Source organism: Lycorma delicatula, chromosome 9 (genome assembly GCF_047948215.1).
Source record: "Lycorma delicatula isolate Av1 chromosome 9, ASM4794821v1, whole genome shotgun sequence".
NCBI classification, from domain to species: domain Eukaryota; kingdom Metazoa; phylum Arthropoda; class Insecta; order Hemiptera; family Fulgoridae; genus Lycorma; species Lycorma delicatula.
Genome location: NC_134463.1, coordinates 80,075,389 through 80,089,213, shown reverse-complemented (window position 1 = coordinate 80,089,213; position 13,825 = coordinate 80,075,389). Strand labels below are relative to the sequence as shown.

General features: G+C 30.5%; 1 protein-coding gene across 1 annotated transcript in view; it reads left to right on the top strand.

Annotated features, from left to right (window-relative positions):
- Nucleotides 1–13,590, top strand: part of Rab11 (RAS oncogene family member Rab11) — a 52,898-nt gene extending 39,308 nt beyond the window's left edge. Inside the window, exons 4-6 of the mRNA XM_075374504.1 lie at nucleotides 7,076–7,350; nucleotides 9,059–9,207; nucleotides 12,138–13,590. Of these exons, the coding sequence (XP_075230619.1) occupies nucleotides 7,076–7,350; nucleotides 9,059–9,195 (412 nt within the window). The 3' untranslated portion in view covers nucleotides 9,196–9,207; nucleotides 12,138–13,590. The remainder of the gene's footprint in view (nucleotides 1–7,075; nucleotides 7,351–9,058; nucleotides 9,208–12,137) is intronic.
- Nucleotides 13,591–13,825: the final 235 nt, after the last annotated feature.

Genomic DNA, 13,825 nt, shown 5'->3' with positions numbered 1-13,825 from the left:
ACATAGCAACTAAATATAAAAATATCAATTAAAGTTTTCTTTAATTTTTTTTTATTAAATCTTGTTTTTATCGTTCAAAATATTCCAGTGGTGTCTGTTCTAGTTTGAGATGTTTTGATTTTAAATGTCGCAACATGTTGGACAGTTTGATGGTAACATTATTCTTATAAAAATATGGGATAAGTGTAAAACCATATTTCAAGTGCCATTATTCTAGCGTTTTGTGAAAACAGATTTATTTGTTTTTGTTTGGTGGACATAACCATTTTCTGTTTCACTCAATTTTTCTATATTTCCATTTAGTACAGAAAAAATTGTGTAAAGTTCTTTTTTACTCATTTAATCTTTTAAATTTTAAGAGAAATAAAAATTTGTGTTTTTGCAGTAACGTAGAGTAAACCACTTCACTATAACACTAGTAGTCGACTGCATAAAGTAAAGAATGTAATTGTAATTGTAGTGTTTTCAGTAAATCGAACATGCACATAGCTAAGTCATAAAACATTGGTAACGCCAAAGCCCGCACTCTTTAGTGCGGTGTTGTTTTTTGATATCTTCTGCTACTACACTACATACGTCACAGGGTAGTTTATTGTTGCTGATTGTGGAAAGAATACAATATATTTAATAAATTAAAATGCCATCATACAGAACATTATTTAATTATTATATAAATTTTATATATTATAAAATATATAAATATTTTTTTGCCTGCCTTATTGGGCCTCTAAAAGTGTTTCAATTTATGGAAGCACTGTGGATGTACACCGCAGTTACAACTTAGGCACCTGACTGGGATTTTTTTAAGGAGATGGAACAGACCAGGCACAACTGCAGTTGGATTCCTAGAAAGCATACAAATTGAAGTCCTACATTTTGTAATGGTCTAGGTTCACTTTGAATATCGCAGAGTTTTTTCAACAACTAAGCTCTCAACAATGCTGACTAAAAATTCCTCATGACCTAGGGGTTTGTCAGTATTCAAGTTATATAAGATAAAAGTGTTGAACAAAGCCATATCCAGTTGTAGAAGATTTTCTTGCAATATTTTCTTGTTACTTGGTCATATATTTGATGGTACACTGACTTATCCTTGTTATCCACCCCACCTACATTCATTTGTGAATGACTATTGGTTTATAATTTTGTTTGGCACTTGAGCTTTGAATAATTTTGTCCTCAGCATGGCAGCTAGTTGTAGTTGTGATAAGGTACACAGGTTTTCTTGTGCAGTTTTCCCAATAACAAACTAGAAGTATTTCTTTTTTCTGAAATATAGAGGTCCGAGGGTCAAGTTTTGTACATAGTTCTGATTTCGATAGATCTTTGGATCTTTTAGTATTGATTTCGATAGATCTTTGGATCTTTTAGTATTGATTTCGATAGATCTTTGGATCTTTTAGTATTGATTTCGATAGACCTTTGGATCTTTTAGTATTGATTTCGATAGACCTTTGGATCTTTAGTACTGATTTTGATAGATGTTTGGATCTTTTATTTACTGTTCCAGTAAGAAATGCTTTATTGTCGACAATCTTTTTGCTGAAGGAAGTTTGGAATAAAAATAGTCTGTGATTTTCAATGAAAGGGTCATTAGAATCAGCCAAAAATTGTTTTCTACTATAAAGTTCAGTATGCAGTATATATTTACTTTCAATCACTTCAGATTTTCTAATTCCAAACCTTAGCATAACTTTTATTTGGCGTATAAATAATAAGTGTAAATCTATTTTTCATACCAATTTTAGATTCATCAGTTGAAAAATGTCTTACTTTGTTCCATGGGTCATGGCCTGGTTGCCCAGAAGGAATATGTTGCTGGGAATACAATTTAGTGACATTGTGCTGGGGAAAAACCGCATTATTTGAGATTTTGAAGTGCTTCAGTATTTCTCTTTATTGTTTTTTTTGGATTGAGGCTTATCTTTATTGCTAAGGATATTTTTTCATCTTTGGGATAGATCGAACCATTTTTTTAAGTCTGGAAAAGAGACCCATATTGCTAGAATATGATTTGTTTTGAATACATTCTTGTGCATATTTATTTCTTTTTTTTTACTAGAAGATTCCAAATTGTGTCAAAAAATAACAGACAAAAATATGCCAAAGCAAGACTGTACCTCTGAGGGCATTTGTTTATGCCAGCACTCCTTACTTTGAATTCTTCTTTGAATAATAATTTTGGCTCAGGAGGATATGCCCATCCATTATGTTCTGATTCTTCATCACCACTATTTACCTCGTGTTCGAATTGTCATCACCTTCCAAATCACTTTGAGTAGGTTCGAACAATTCGTCACTACCTGAAGATAAATTACTTAATTATTGAAATCAAAATCATTTGTAGCCACATTACCATCTTCTTCGCACCTAATTCATGAAAATAATCATGAGTTTCATTACTTTTTGATAATTCACTCATATTTGATGACCAAACCGCAAATGAAAAGTATCAATTTAGGTTACAACAACAAACAGCTGACTGTTTACAAAACATTCCTGTAGATATGCCAATCATAAATAATTTACTAAAATTTTTAAATGATACAGTATATTTATAGAACTCATTTTCCTCTTTAAAGTGTTGTATAAAAATTAAATTTTCTCAAAATTAAAGATGCTGTAAGAAAATTAGTACATACTGATGGAATGCATTGTGATAGCGACTTTAGCAGTTGAGATGCTCGCACATGTGTCGTGATCGCAAAGCAGGGTTAACTGTTGATTACAAACGATGGTGTTAAATGATCTAAGTAATATTGTTATGAATATTTTAGACATTAAGCATTTATTTAAAATTTTCAAGGAGCCATACCCAATAACTGATCACAGATTTGTCTCCATGTACTTTTTTATATCATCAGTGTTAAACATTGAAAAAATTCTTCTTACTATAAATAGTAATAGTGTAACAGGATCATCCTTACTGGTTGATAAACTGCTGCTTTCCTTAACCATCTATTTTTGTGCAACATTTGAAATTTCTGAGGGAGTAGCAGCTGCTATATTGCAGTTTATTAATGTACTTTGTGCAATTTATAGATTTTGTAAACTGAAATTTGGGTCATTCCATGTCAGGTAGACCAGGGGTCCCCAGTTGACCATCTCCAAACTTCATCAAATTTTGTGTGGAGATTTGCTGTGGTCTTAAATGCCATTTTACCAAATTTTATCTTTATATCTGCTATTACTGATTTTCTGTGATCTCTTTAAAAAAAAGGTACTTACTGGTAGATGATACATGTAAAAAATTCTAACTTTGATTTCTAATTTTGAATACAATAATAAAGCTATAAGTTTATTTTATGCTGAGTTCAAATATGTTATTCAGAAGTTTCTTGTAGTACCTGGTTTTGAGATATAGCAGCTGAAATTGAGTAAAAAGTTGACATTTTGTAAGTCAAAGTATGAGCTTTTATAATTCCTTATCTTACTTTATTGGATTGAGACTTTATAACCTTCATCAACAAATTTGGTTAAAAATTTTTAGCTTGATTTTTGACCTACCTTTGAAAGCTTATATCTCAGGTTTACCACCTTCTTAGTTTTTCTTAGTTTTATAATAGAAAGAGCAACTTTTAAAGTACAATGCAGTTTGTTTTTTTACTTGTAGTTTAGTTTAAGTGGCAGAAAAAACAGTTGAAAGATAATGCATCTTTCACACAGGGAGTAAGTTTTCCATAATGTTTATGGATTAAATGAATATTCTCTAATAGAAAGTAATTTTTTTATTACTGCTTTGCTGCTTGCTAATACAAAGTTGTTAACTGGATTAACTGTACCTTGCCTCCTATTGAATGCAGAGGAGAGAGTTTCATAACTAATTATAACTGTTATGGCAAGCACAATTTTTAAAAATTTTATTACACATGCACAAAGTACTAAAATCATAAACAAAATGAAATATAGTCGTAGTAGTAATAGTAGAGTGCAATAAAGTATTAGTATTATAGAACACATTAGCTTGAAAACAGAATAAAAATATTTAAAGTAGTCAGGAAATTTTTAGCAATACTTTTAATTCCACTTCAACTTAAATTGTTTTTCAATCATAGACTGGATGTATTCCGATTACATGCATTGTCGTCCTCAAGATATTGTGGATGGTGCTTCAAGAGTAGCTATTGTGGAATTGAGCAAGATTCCTTTCTAGGTGCCCAATGATAAGAACAAGCTGCACCATCAGGGGGCATAAAACTAATAGGGGTATCATGTTCAAGATATCACATATATTTCCAATCCTCCAAGTATTATTATACATGCAAGCCACATATTGGTCTGGTTGCAAGCTGGTGAGTGATATGTCTTGAATAGGTTTACCAGTTTCATAAGCATCAGTTTCAAATACTGAAGTATCATTTGAGACTCTGCTGACTTGGATTTTAGCTTTGCTAACTGAAATAACGTGTGGTTCTTTCTTGTTCCAGCAATTGTGTGACTACTACTGAAGCTGGTTTCCTGTTCAGGTCAGATTCCCTGAACTTCTTCTCTTGGAATAAAAAAGAACCTAATTCCTGGTTTATTTCCTTTACAAAATTCAAATAAGTCTCTTTTTATTAATATCTGTAGGTTGCTGCAGACTGGCACATACTACTAATTGTTTTGTGGTACCTCCAATTCCATAACAAGGTTATTTTCTGTGGCTAGTACCAAAGAAGTTCCATTCAGCTGTTATCCCAAAGTCTTCATGTGGCAGAAATTGATAAAATTCTTGAAATTGTTGTATTGAGCAGCTGAACCATCATTAAAGTAGTGCATATACTTTATTTCAGTTACTGTCTTTATGTATTTGATCAGTTCAGTCAAAAATATATGAATAGCAATGTTAATCATGGCTCAGACAATGACTAACATGCAAATGCTAAGATTCTAAAGCTTTTTTTTTATTGTAATAAACCATGAATGGATGCTATGTAGCTTGGCTGTTATCCCAATGGAATCCTTGTACAGCATGTTGCACAACAATCAAATAGTTCTCAGCAAAATCAGGATAATGGTATGATTGTCATTAAAATTTTTCTTCAGTTGTTTTAAATGTGAACTTTGATGTTTTAAAACAAAATGGTGGATGGTTAGCCATGTAAAACTTTTGAAGAGCTTTAAGGAAAGCTCTTCAATAAAACTTTTCCATAGTTGTTTGTTGCGTCTCCAATGTCTGTCTGTATGAATCCACTTCTTATATTTTGTTAGTTCCTTCAAGTAATAATATTTAAGTTCATCTAATAAATAGGACTCCAATCCAATTTTTCCAGGACACTGTTTATAATGTTGTAGCATGCAAATCTTAGATTGTGAGCTGCATACAGTTTTCTCAATCAATACCTTGTAGTCATCTTTGCAGCTATCATGACCTTAACATTTTGATGAGTGAACATAAACTGAATGTATGGGAACAGCACAAACTGTAATGCACAACTTTGGCCTAAGTTCACAAAATTTTGAGAAGCCAGTTTCATGGCCATAATGTGTGCAGTAAGCTGTGAACATCTGCACAGAAGTAGAGTTTTCTGCATGTGGACTTGTTCACCATTGATCCTAACTGAAACAAAATCTTTCTTTCCAAACAGGTTCAGTAGAATTCATCATCTTCAAAAAATTTGAGGACCTGTTGTCTAATATCATTCTTGCCTACATCATGGACATAACGTTTGACCTGGCTTGAAGTCATAATTTGTTAAAGCTTTTATTGGTCAGCAGAACCAATATCAGTAGGCTACAATCCATTTCTGACTTTAAGCAACTCTTTTCCAAATGGATTTACAGCAGTCCTTCTGTAGGAATTCAAATTTTGTCAGCAAACCAGCTTCAGATAGGAACATATGTCATTATCATCATTAAAGCTAATTCCAGTTCGCTGCTGTATAAGTTCTTAGTCCATTGTTGATAGTACTTCCACAGGCAACAAAAAAAGCTTTCCATAATTAAACATTAGACTTGTTGCATTCAGAGCAATCAGGCTTGCCAAAATGGCAAGGGCCAAGAACTTGGCCCTTGCCATTTTGGCAATTTTCCAGAATGTTTTGGAGAATGCAGTTTTCCAGAATTCTAGAACAGTTTAGAGAATGGATTTTTTCAGATCAGCCAAGAAAGTTCTACAATAGTCCAAAATTTTCTGGAACTGCAAATTTTTTTCAAGATATAGTAAATTTTCTTTAAAAAAAAATGTAATATTCTGAACGTTTTTCCACCTCAGATGCTTTAATTAACTAGAAATGTCTACAGATTAAATATCTCCACATGCAAAAGATTATTATCTTTGAAAAGCTTTCTTACCTACTATAATATATTGGCCAAAAAACAAAATGCATAGATTGTCTTCTTAAAAGATCTCCTTTTCCATCTATTATAAAACTAACAAAATTTGAGATGGTATACCTGAGATATAAGCCCTTGAAGATGGGTCAAAAATCATGATGAAAATTTTCCCCCAAATTTGGTGACTTGATTTCTTCTGATGTAAGATTCCAGTTTTTTGAAACTGCAGGATCCTACACATAATTATTTCCTTTTTCAAATTACAAAGTCCTATTTCGATAAAGAAAAGATTCTGATTAGATAAGGAAATATATAAGCTCAAACTTTAACTTCCAAAATGTTGTGATAAATTTTTGGCTGAATTTCAGCTGCTATATCTCAAAGCCAGGTTCCAAAAGATACTTGTGACTAACATATTCGGATGTAGCATAAAAATTTAACCAACAGTACCAAAATTTGAATCTGTATCTTTATTATTGACGTCAAAATTATTAGTCAAATTTAACTATTTTTGCAAGTGTCCACAAACTAAGTTCCCCATTATCAAGAGGCCACAAAAAATCAGCCATAGCAGATAAAGAGCTGCAATTTGGTAAAATGACATTCCAGACCATGGGGAACCTCCACCAAATATTTGATATTTGGGAGATGATCAACTGGGGGTGATTTTCAAAACATGACCACTTGACATGAAATGACCAATTTGTGATTTAATCATTATGAAAAGTTGCTTAAAAAATATAAGATATGTAGATTGTAAGAAGTATATACAAATATATTGTTTCAGATAGGCACTTATTGTTAAAACTGTTTGTTACAGGTATTATAGAGGAGCAGTAGGTGCATTATTGGTATACGATATTGCTAAACATTTGACTTATGAAAATGTTGAAAGATGGTTGCGTGAATTACGTGATCATGCTGATCAAAATATTGTCATTATGTTGGTCGGTAATAAATCCGATTTGAGGCATCTTCGAGCCGTACCTACTGATGAAGCTAAGTCGTTTGCTGAACGTAACAGCCTCTCGTTTATTGAGACTTCGGCCCTTGATTCGACTAATGTTGAAGCTGCCTTCCAGAATATTCTTACCGGTATGTAAGTTCTTGATATATGAACACTTAGTTCAAATCATGTAAACTATTTTTTCTTTTAAAATTTTTCCCATTTCTTTAAGTTTAATTATAATGTAAATAACTGAACAGTTTAACATTCTTTGTAAAATTAGTTTCTTTTCTATTGAAATGTTACCTGATAGTTATTTTTAAATATCTGTACAATTTTTCTTGTCCCGATAATTCTTTTCCTATTGTATTTAAATTTTGTAGTAAACATATTGTTACTGTGTTACAAAACACTCAATTGCTGATTAAAATTTACCAGCAGCTGTATTTAATTAATTGACTGAAGATCACTAAAGTTAGGTAGCAATTTGAAAATTGATTGTAGATGTAAATCATTCAGTTAGATGAGTTATTGATATTATGCATTATGTTAGCATTAGGAATAGCATCCAGGTATAATATGTCACCTAATCTCCTGCCTGAGCCCAGGGAAATACAAATTAATGATAGTAATTATTATTTCTAGGATTTGGTAGCCTCATTTCTCATGATTTATTATTTAATGTGATAGATTAAAGTTGTGCACAAAATTCAAATCGTTCTTCAAATATGTTATATTATTACAAAATTATTGGATTCCAGTAATTACTGGTACTATTAAGATTTGCTTAATATGGTATATACATGATAAAAAATAAAGTTTTGGTCAAAATTTTAATCCATTTTTTAAAAAAATGTACTTGATTTTAAACAAATATATACTTCAGGAATCTGTTTCATTTCATTTTCCCAAATTGTAAGTAACTCTGGTGGAATACCAGAGCTTACTAACCAGTTCTAAAATTTTTTCTAATATTTACTGCCAACTTATTGTGTTAGTATTTCAGACTGATAATATAGTATCTGTCTTGATATAGTGAATGAAAACTTCAGTATAAACTGGAGGAAAAGGATTCATATTGTCATAAATACTTAGGACAAAAATAATCAAAATATTGTTAGAGTTAATTAATATAATATTGTGATAGTGGTGACATGAAATAAGAAAAGTGAAATAAATAACAAATTACGTCTTAGGATGTAAGAAGAAATTGACAAAGTAGTATATTTGATGTATAATAATATATACTGATGAATAATTTTTAAGTTCAACTCTGAAAACAAAGTTATCAAAATATCTGAAGGATTCAGAAGTGGATATAAAGATATTGAAGGTGAAATGGTCATAACAGGTTTAAATGAGGAGTTCTAAGTGTTGTTGGGTGTATGATTCATGTTAATGAGAACTCATTATGAGTCACATATGACTTGATAATTAGTCAGCTAGTTACATGTATAATTTCATTGTCAGGAATGTTTATAATATAGTATTGCTTTTATTATTTGTATTATAGTTTTATTTGTACTCGCTTAATGATTAATATATTTTTAAAAAAGGAAGATAGACAAACATGAAAACTTTTGCTGTTATTTTACGATTAATAAACTCAATTCTGTAATTATGATTGTAATGAGTGTCAGATAAGTATTTAAAAATTTGTCAGGTTTCGATAATGCTGAATAACATCTTAAATTAAAATAGTTGCAAATATGCAGTGCACACACACACACACACACACACACACACACACACACACACACACACACAAACACACACATACACATACACACTTTTAAACTCACAAACTCGGAGAGTGGCAGCTCATATTGTTATTTTGTAAATTTTTGCCTTTTATAGAAATATACCGGATTGTATCACAGAAGCAAATTAGGGATCCTCCTGAAGGTGATCTGATCCGGCCACATAATGTAGAAGCTATTGATGTCAAACCAACAGTCAACACAGATAGTGTTCGCAAACAGTGCTGTCAGTGAGCACAGACTAAGGTAAGCTTTATTTCCATTTTTTTGTGGTTTCATGATGGCTGTATTTAATATTTTTGACCGATACTGGTATTATTAATTTGTTAGTATTTGAGAGATTAGATAGATTTTTGCATTGACTTAGATAGATGGACTGATGGCAGAGTGGTAGTGTATGCATTTCATCGGCAATCCTGGGTTTGAATCCCAGTCAGGCTTGGCATTTTTCCTATGATATAAAATTCCATTTCCATATTCCCATATGCAAGTTTTAAAGCTTCTGTGGTGAATTAATCAATTAATTCAACATAATGCACCATTTAAGTTAAAATATGCAGTTATATATATTTCATAAATAAATATTCAGTTTTCATATTATTATTTTACTTTCATTGTGAGCACTTTTGTATAAAAAGTCTATACAAGAGTTGTTCAGTAGTTAGACACAAATTGCAACAAGGGAAAACTATTTAACAGGTTGCAACCTTGTGGGAGTTATCAGTCTCACAAGTAGTGTGTGCAGGCAAGTGGCACTGATCAGTCTCACATGCAAAACTTGTTTCTGAAGATCTTGAGAGATTTATAAGTCTTGTACTGCAGATTTTGTGACACTGATCAGTCCTTCATGCAATACTATTTCTGCTGATATTGAAGAAGAGTTGTTAAGAATCTGGCAAAGCAGGTGAGATGAGGGGATGAAAGGGTGGTGGATGCTGCACCCCATTGTCAGAGATATTAGAAGCTGATACTGAAGAGACTCATGGTTTGCAGTTCCTGGTGGGCCATGTAGGCTATAGAGCTTACTTGTACAGATTCTATTTGGACTACTCAGACCTTTGTCCCACGTGTGCTGAGGAGGAGACTCCTCTACATGTTTATTGTACTTGTACATGATTTGAGAATGAACGCCAAAGAGATGCTGGAAGCCTTGGGCACAGAGGTCATATTTAATCCAGAAGGTACTTAGAGAATTATAATGAAAGGATCCCTTGAATTCCTATAGAGGACTACATTAAAAAAGTGAATGACAGATTAAATGCCTCGAACCTACCGGGTTGGTCTAATGGTGAATGCGTCTTCCCAAATCAGCTGATTTGGAAGTTGAGGGTTCCTGCGTTTAAGTCCTAGTAAAGGCAGTTACTTTTATATGGATTTGAATATTAGATTGTGGATACCGGTGCTATTTTGTGGTTGGGTTTCAATTAACCACACACATTTCAGTAATGGTCTAACTGAATCTGTACAAGACTACACTTCATTTACACTCATATGTATCATCCTCATTAATTCTCTGAAGTAATACCTGAATGGTAATTCCCAGAGGCTAAACAGGTAAAAGAAAGAAAGATTACATACCTCTGAGGAAACCCGACAGGGAATTCAACGCTGGAGGGTTTTGAGTTGGACAGGCTCGTGGCTGAGCGCTTAGAGGGCCCCTGACCGTGTGGGGATTGTTTTCATGCAGTGAGTTTGCAAGCACTCCGCATACCAGCATCTGATAGTTGTATAATTCCACCGTTAGAAGTAATGCTCCAAGAGCGGTTCCAGATAGAAGGAAAAAAAAGAAGTAATGTTTACTATGTTTTGGAACTGTAAAGGCCCATTTATTACAGTTATTTGGAAGAACAAATGCAATCAACATTGAGTACAGTTGGGACATATAGAAAATGAAGTGAAACCTGCAATAAGGAAGAAAAGTCTTGATTTCCTCTCAAAAAATGTATTTCTGCATGAAAGTGCCAGTTTCCAAACCGCTTAAAATGCTCATAAAGCCATTTAAAAGTTGGGTTCAGAGCTGTTTCTTATCCACCTTAGTTTGTATCTTACACTATCAGATATTTTTTCTTGGTCCATTCAAAGAGTTTTATGTGGCAAGAAGTTCAACAACAATGAAGGGATTAAGAGTGCAATACAAGACCGGTTAGATACTAAGGTGAACAATTAATTCTTTACTGCTGGAATAAGAAAGCTTACAGAAATATGAGACGGCAGTTCCTAAATGTAATTGGAGGTCATGTTGAAAAGTGAGTTTTTAGTTAGTTTCATTGTCACTGAATTAATAATAATTTTCTTGTCATTTGTCTCATTAATTATTGAATGACCTTTGAAGTTTTATATATGTTACTATTCACAAAAAAATTTGAAAGCACACAGCCATAAGAAAAAAAATAACTGCAAAAAGTGCACATTAATTGAATTTTTTATGGTTATGTGTGATATCTATAATAATCCATATTGACTACCAGTAACAAAATTTATATTTTTGTTTTTCCCCGGAATAGAATCATCCTAAAAGATTAAATTTAAAAAAAATGTGTTTGAAAACTTCTTAGTATGTATGTTGACCCTTTTTAACTGAATTTATATATTTTTGTTTTGTTTTTGTTCAGTTAGAAGAAATGATGTGCTTGAACAACAGTTTATATCCCCATTTGCTATATCATACAAAAATGACATTACACAATTACATTTTACTAGTTTTAGAGACTTAATATTTCTGCATAACAATATAAAAGTAAAATCTAAGCTTAAATTAAGAGTTATTTGTGTTTTGGTTTTACTTTTAAATTAAAAATGAATGATTCAGTTCAGAGTTTTTTTACTGTTGTGATGGTTGTACATTATGATTTTGTGTGTGAAGAAGAATATAATTGTTTCATTCATTGAAGTTGTAAATATGAAGGTGGAACTTTCTAAAATGGTTTTTTTTTTGGAACAGAATGGTTTTTTCAAGTTTATTGATCTTTTTTTCAATTTTAGTAGAAACAGTTTCTCTGTGGTCATTTTTTAGTTACTAGTAAATACCAACTGCAGGCAGTGAAACTACTTAATTTCTTGCTTATTGTTTGTTGAAATATGATATTTGGTAAAACTGATGAAAAAATGTTTTTATTTATATTGTTGTTCTATAAATATATCCTATATTTCTTAATTCTTTATTTTTCATATTACAGATATGTCGTGAATTTTGCCGTGAATTTTTCTTGGCAGAGACTGGTAGCTGTACAGCATATATTATTATTATGATGATGATGATTAATATAATGATGATGACAGCTTCAGCAACATTTACAACAACAAAAGTTACTATTATAACATCTTAATTAATAATAATCCAGTGATCGTGTGTATGCGTGGATGTATGTAGGGTGTATGTAGTATGAATGTGTTACCGAGTGTATTTTGTTACAGCAACAGCATTATACATGTAACTTTTTTTTAATTATTGTTAGAAGTGTGTTATGTCTTTATCATTTTATTGTAGAATTATAATAACAGTAATAATAAATGCCACATTTTTTATTATTTTTTTATTTTGTTGTTGTGATTGTTGCTGTTGTTGTTGTTATTAATATTATTATTAATTAATATTGATTGTGTTGGGTATGATGATGTTGGTGATGACGCTGATTATTGTAATGTTAAATAATCGAAATGGACTGGTTCGATTTAATTATACTTTTTTTAAAAAATTTTCAATTGATTGTTTATTGGACTAAAATATTAATAAATAATATCATCCTTCCACAATAATATTAATTATGGTTTTAATAATACAATTGCACGTGAATCCACAGCAAAAACCTTAAAATTTAGCTTTATTTCTTTTTTTAAATTTTAAATTGTCTTTATTTATTATTTCCACTTTTTTTCCTGTAAAAGTTATATTTATTATAAAGTTTTAATATTAATTACTGTAATCAGTAATACAATTTTCGGCCTAATAAAACTATACTGTATAATAATAATAATAATGATATATTGTTTATTATACATACCGTATAATTATTATATATATGTTAATTGAATCAGCTTGGCCTTGTTAATTTTTTCTCATTTAAAATTTTAATAAATTTAATTTTAAAATATAATGGTGTGTTAAAATTTGTACTAACATTTCCTTCCCACATAAAAATAATCTATTTTATTTTCTTGTTTAAAGTATATATAGATATGAAATTAATAAATATTATAAAAAAAGATGCATTAATTTTTTTATCTGGTTTTTCAGAGTTAATATAAACTTTGAACTAATATTAAATGTTTATTTATATGTAGAGTAGTAAAGGAAATCTTGAATTATGAAAAATCTATTCGTATGAGTTAACATTATAGATTTAAATGTGCATTTTTTAAACTCTGCATATACACATTTAGAAAAAGAATTAATTATACCTTTATTTTTCTTTTTTTGTTTAAATTATTTATATATGTGAATTATGTATTTTTATTTTTACTTAAAAATATATATAAATTACTATTACTATAAATTCTATTATCCATTGTAGTTGTGTATTATATATATATATATATATACACATTTAAATGCTTAATACGAGTATTCTAAGTCTTCACTGCTTTAAAAATGAATTTTAATAGATTTTAAAAAATATTTTTAACAGTCACTGTCATAGTTAATAAATTATTATTATTTATATATATATATATATTTTTTTTTTTTTATAAAAATTCTCTTAAAAAGTAAATGTGTGTAATAAGTTTATATTTATTTCTACAATAATAAAATATTTTGTTTTCACTCATGTTGGTAGTTGTTTTTTTACTTCACGATGATTAGAAGGTTGAAGATTTAGGAATGAAGAATGTATTTAATATTTTTCCAACATTCAATAAGTTATAT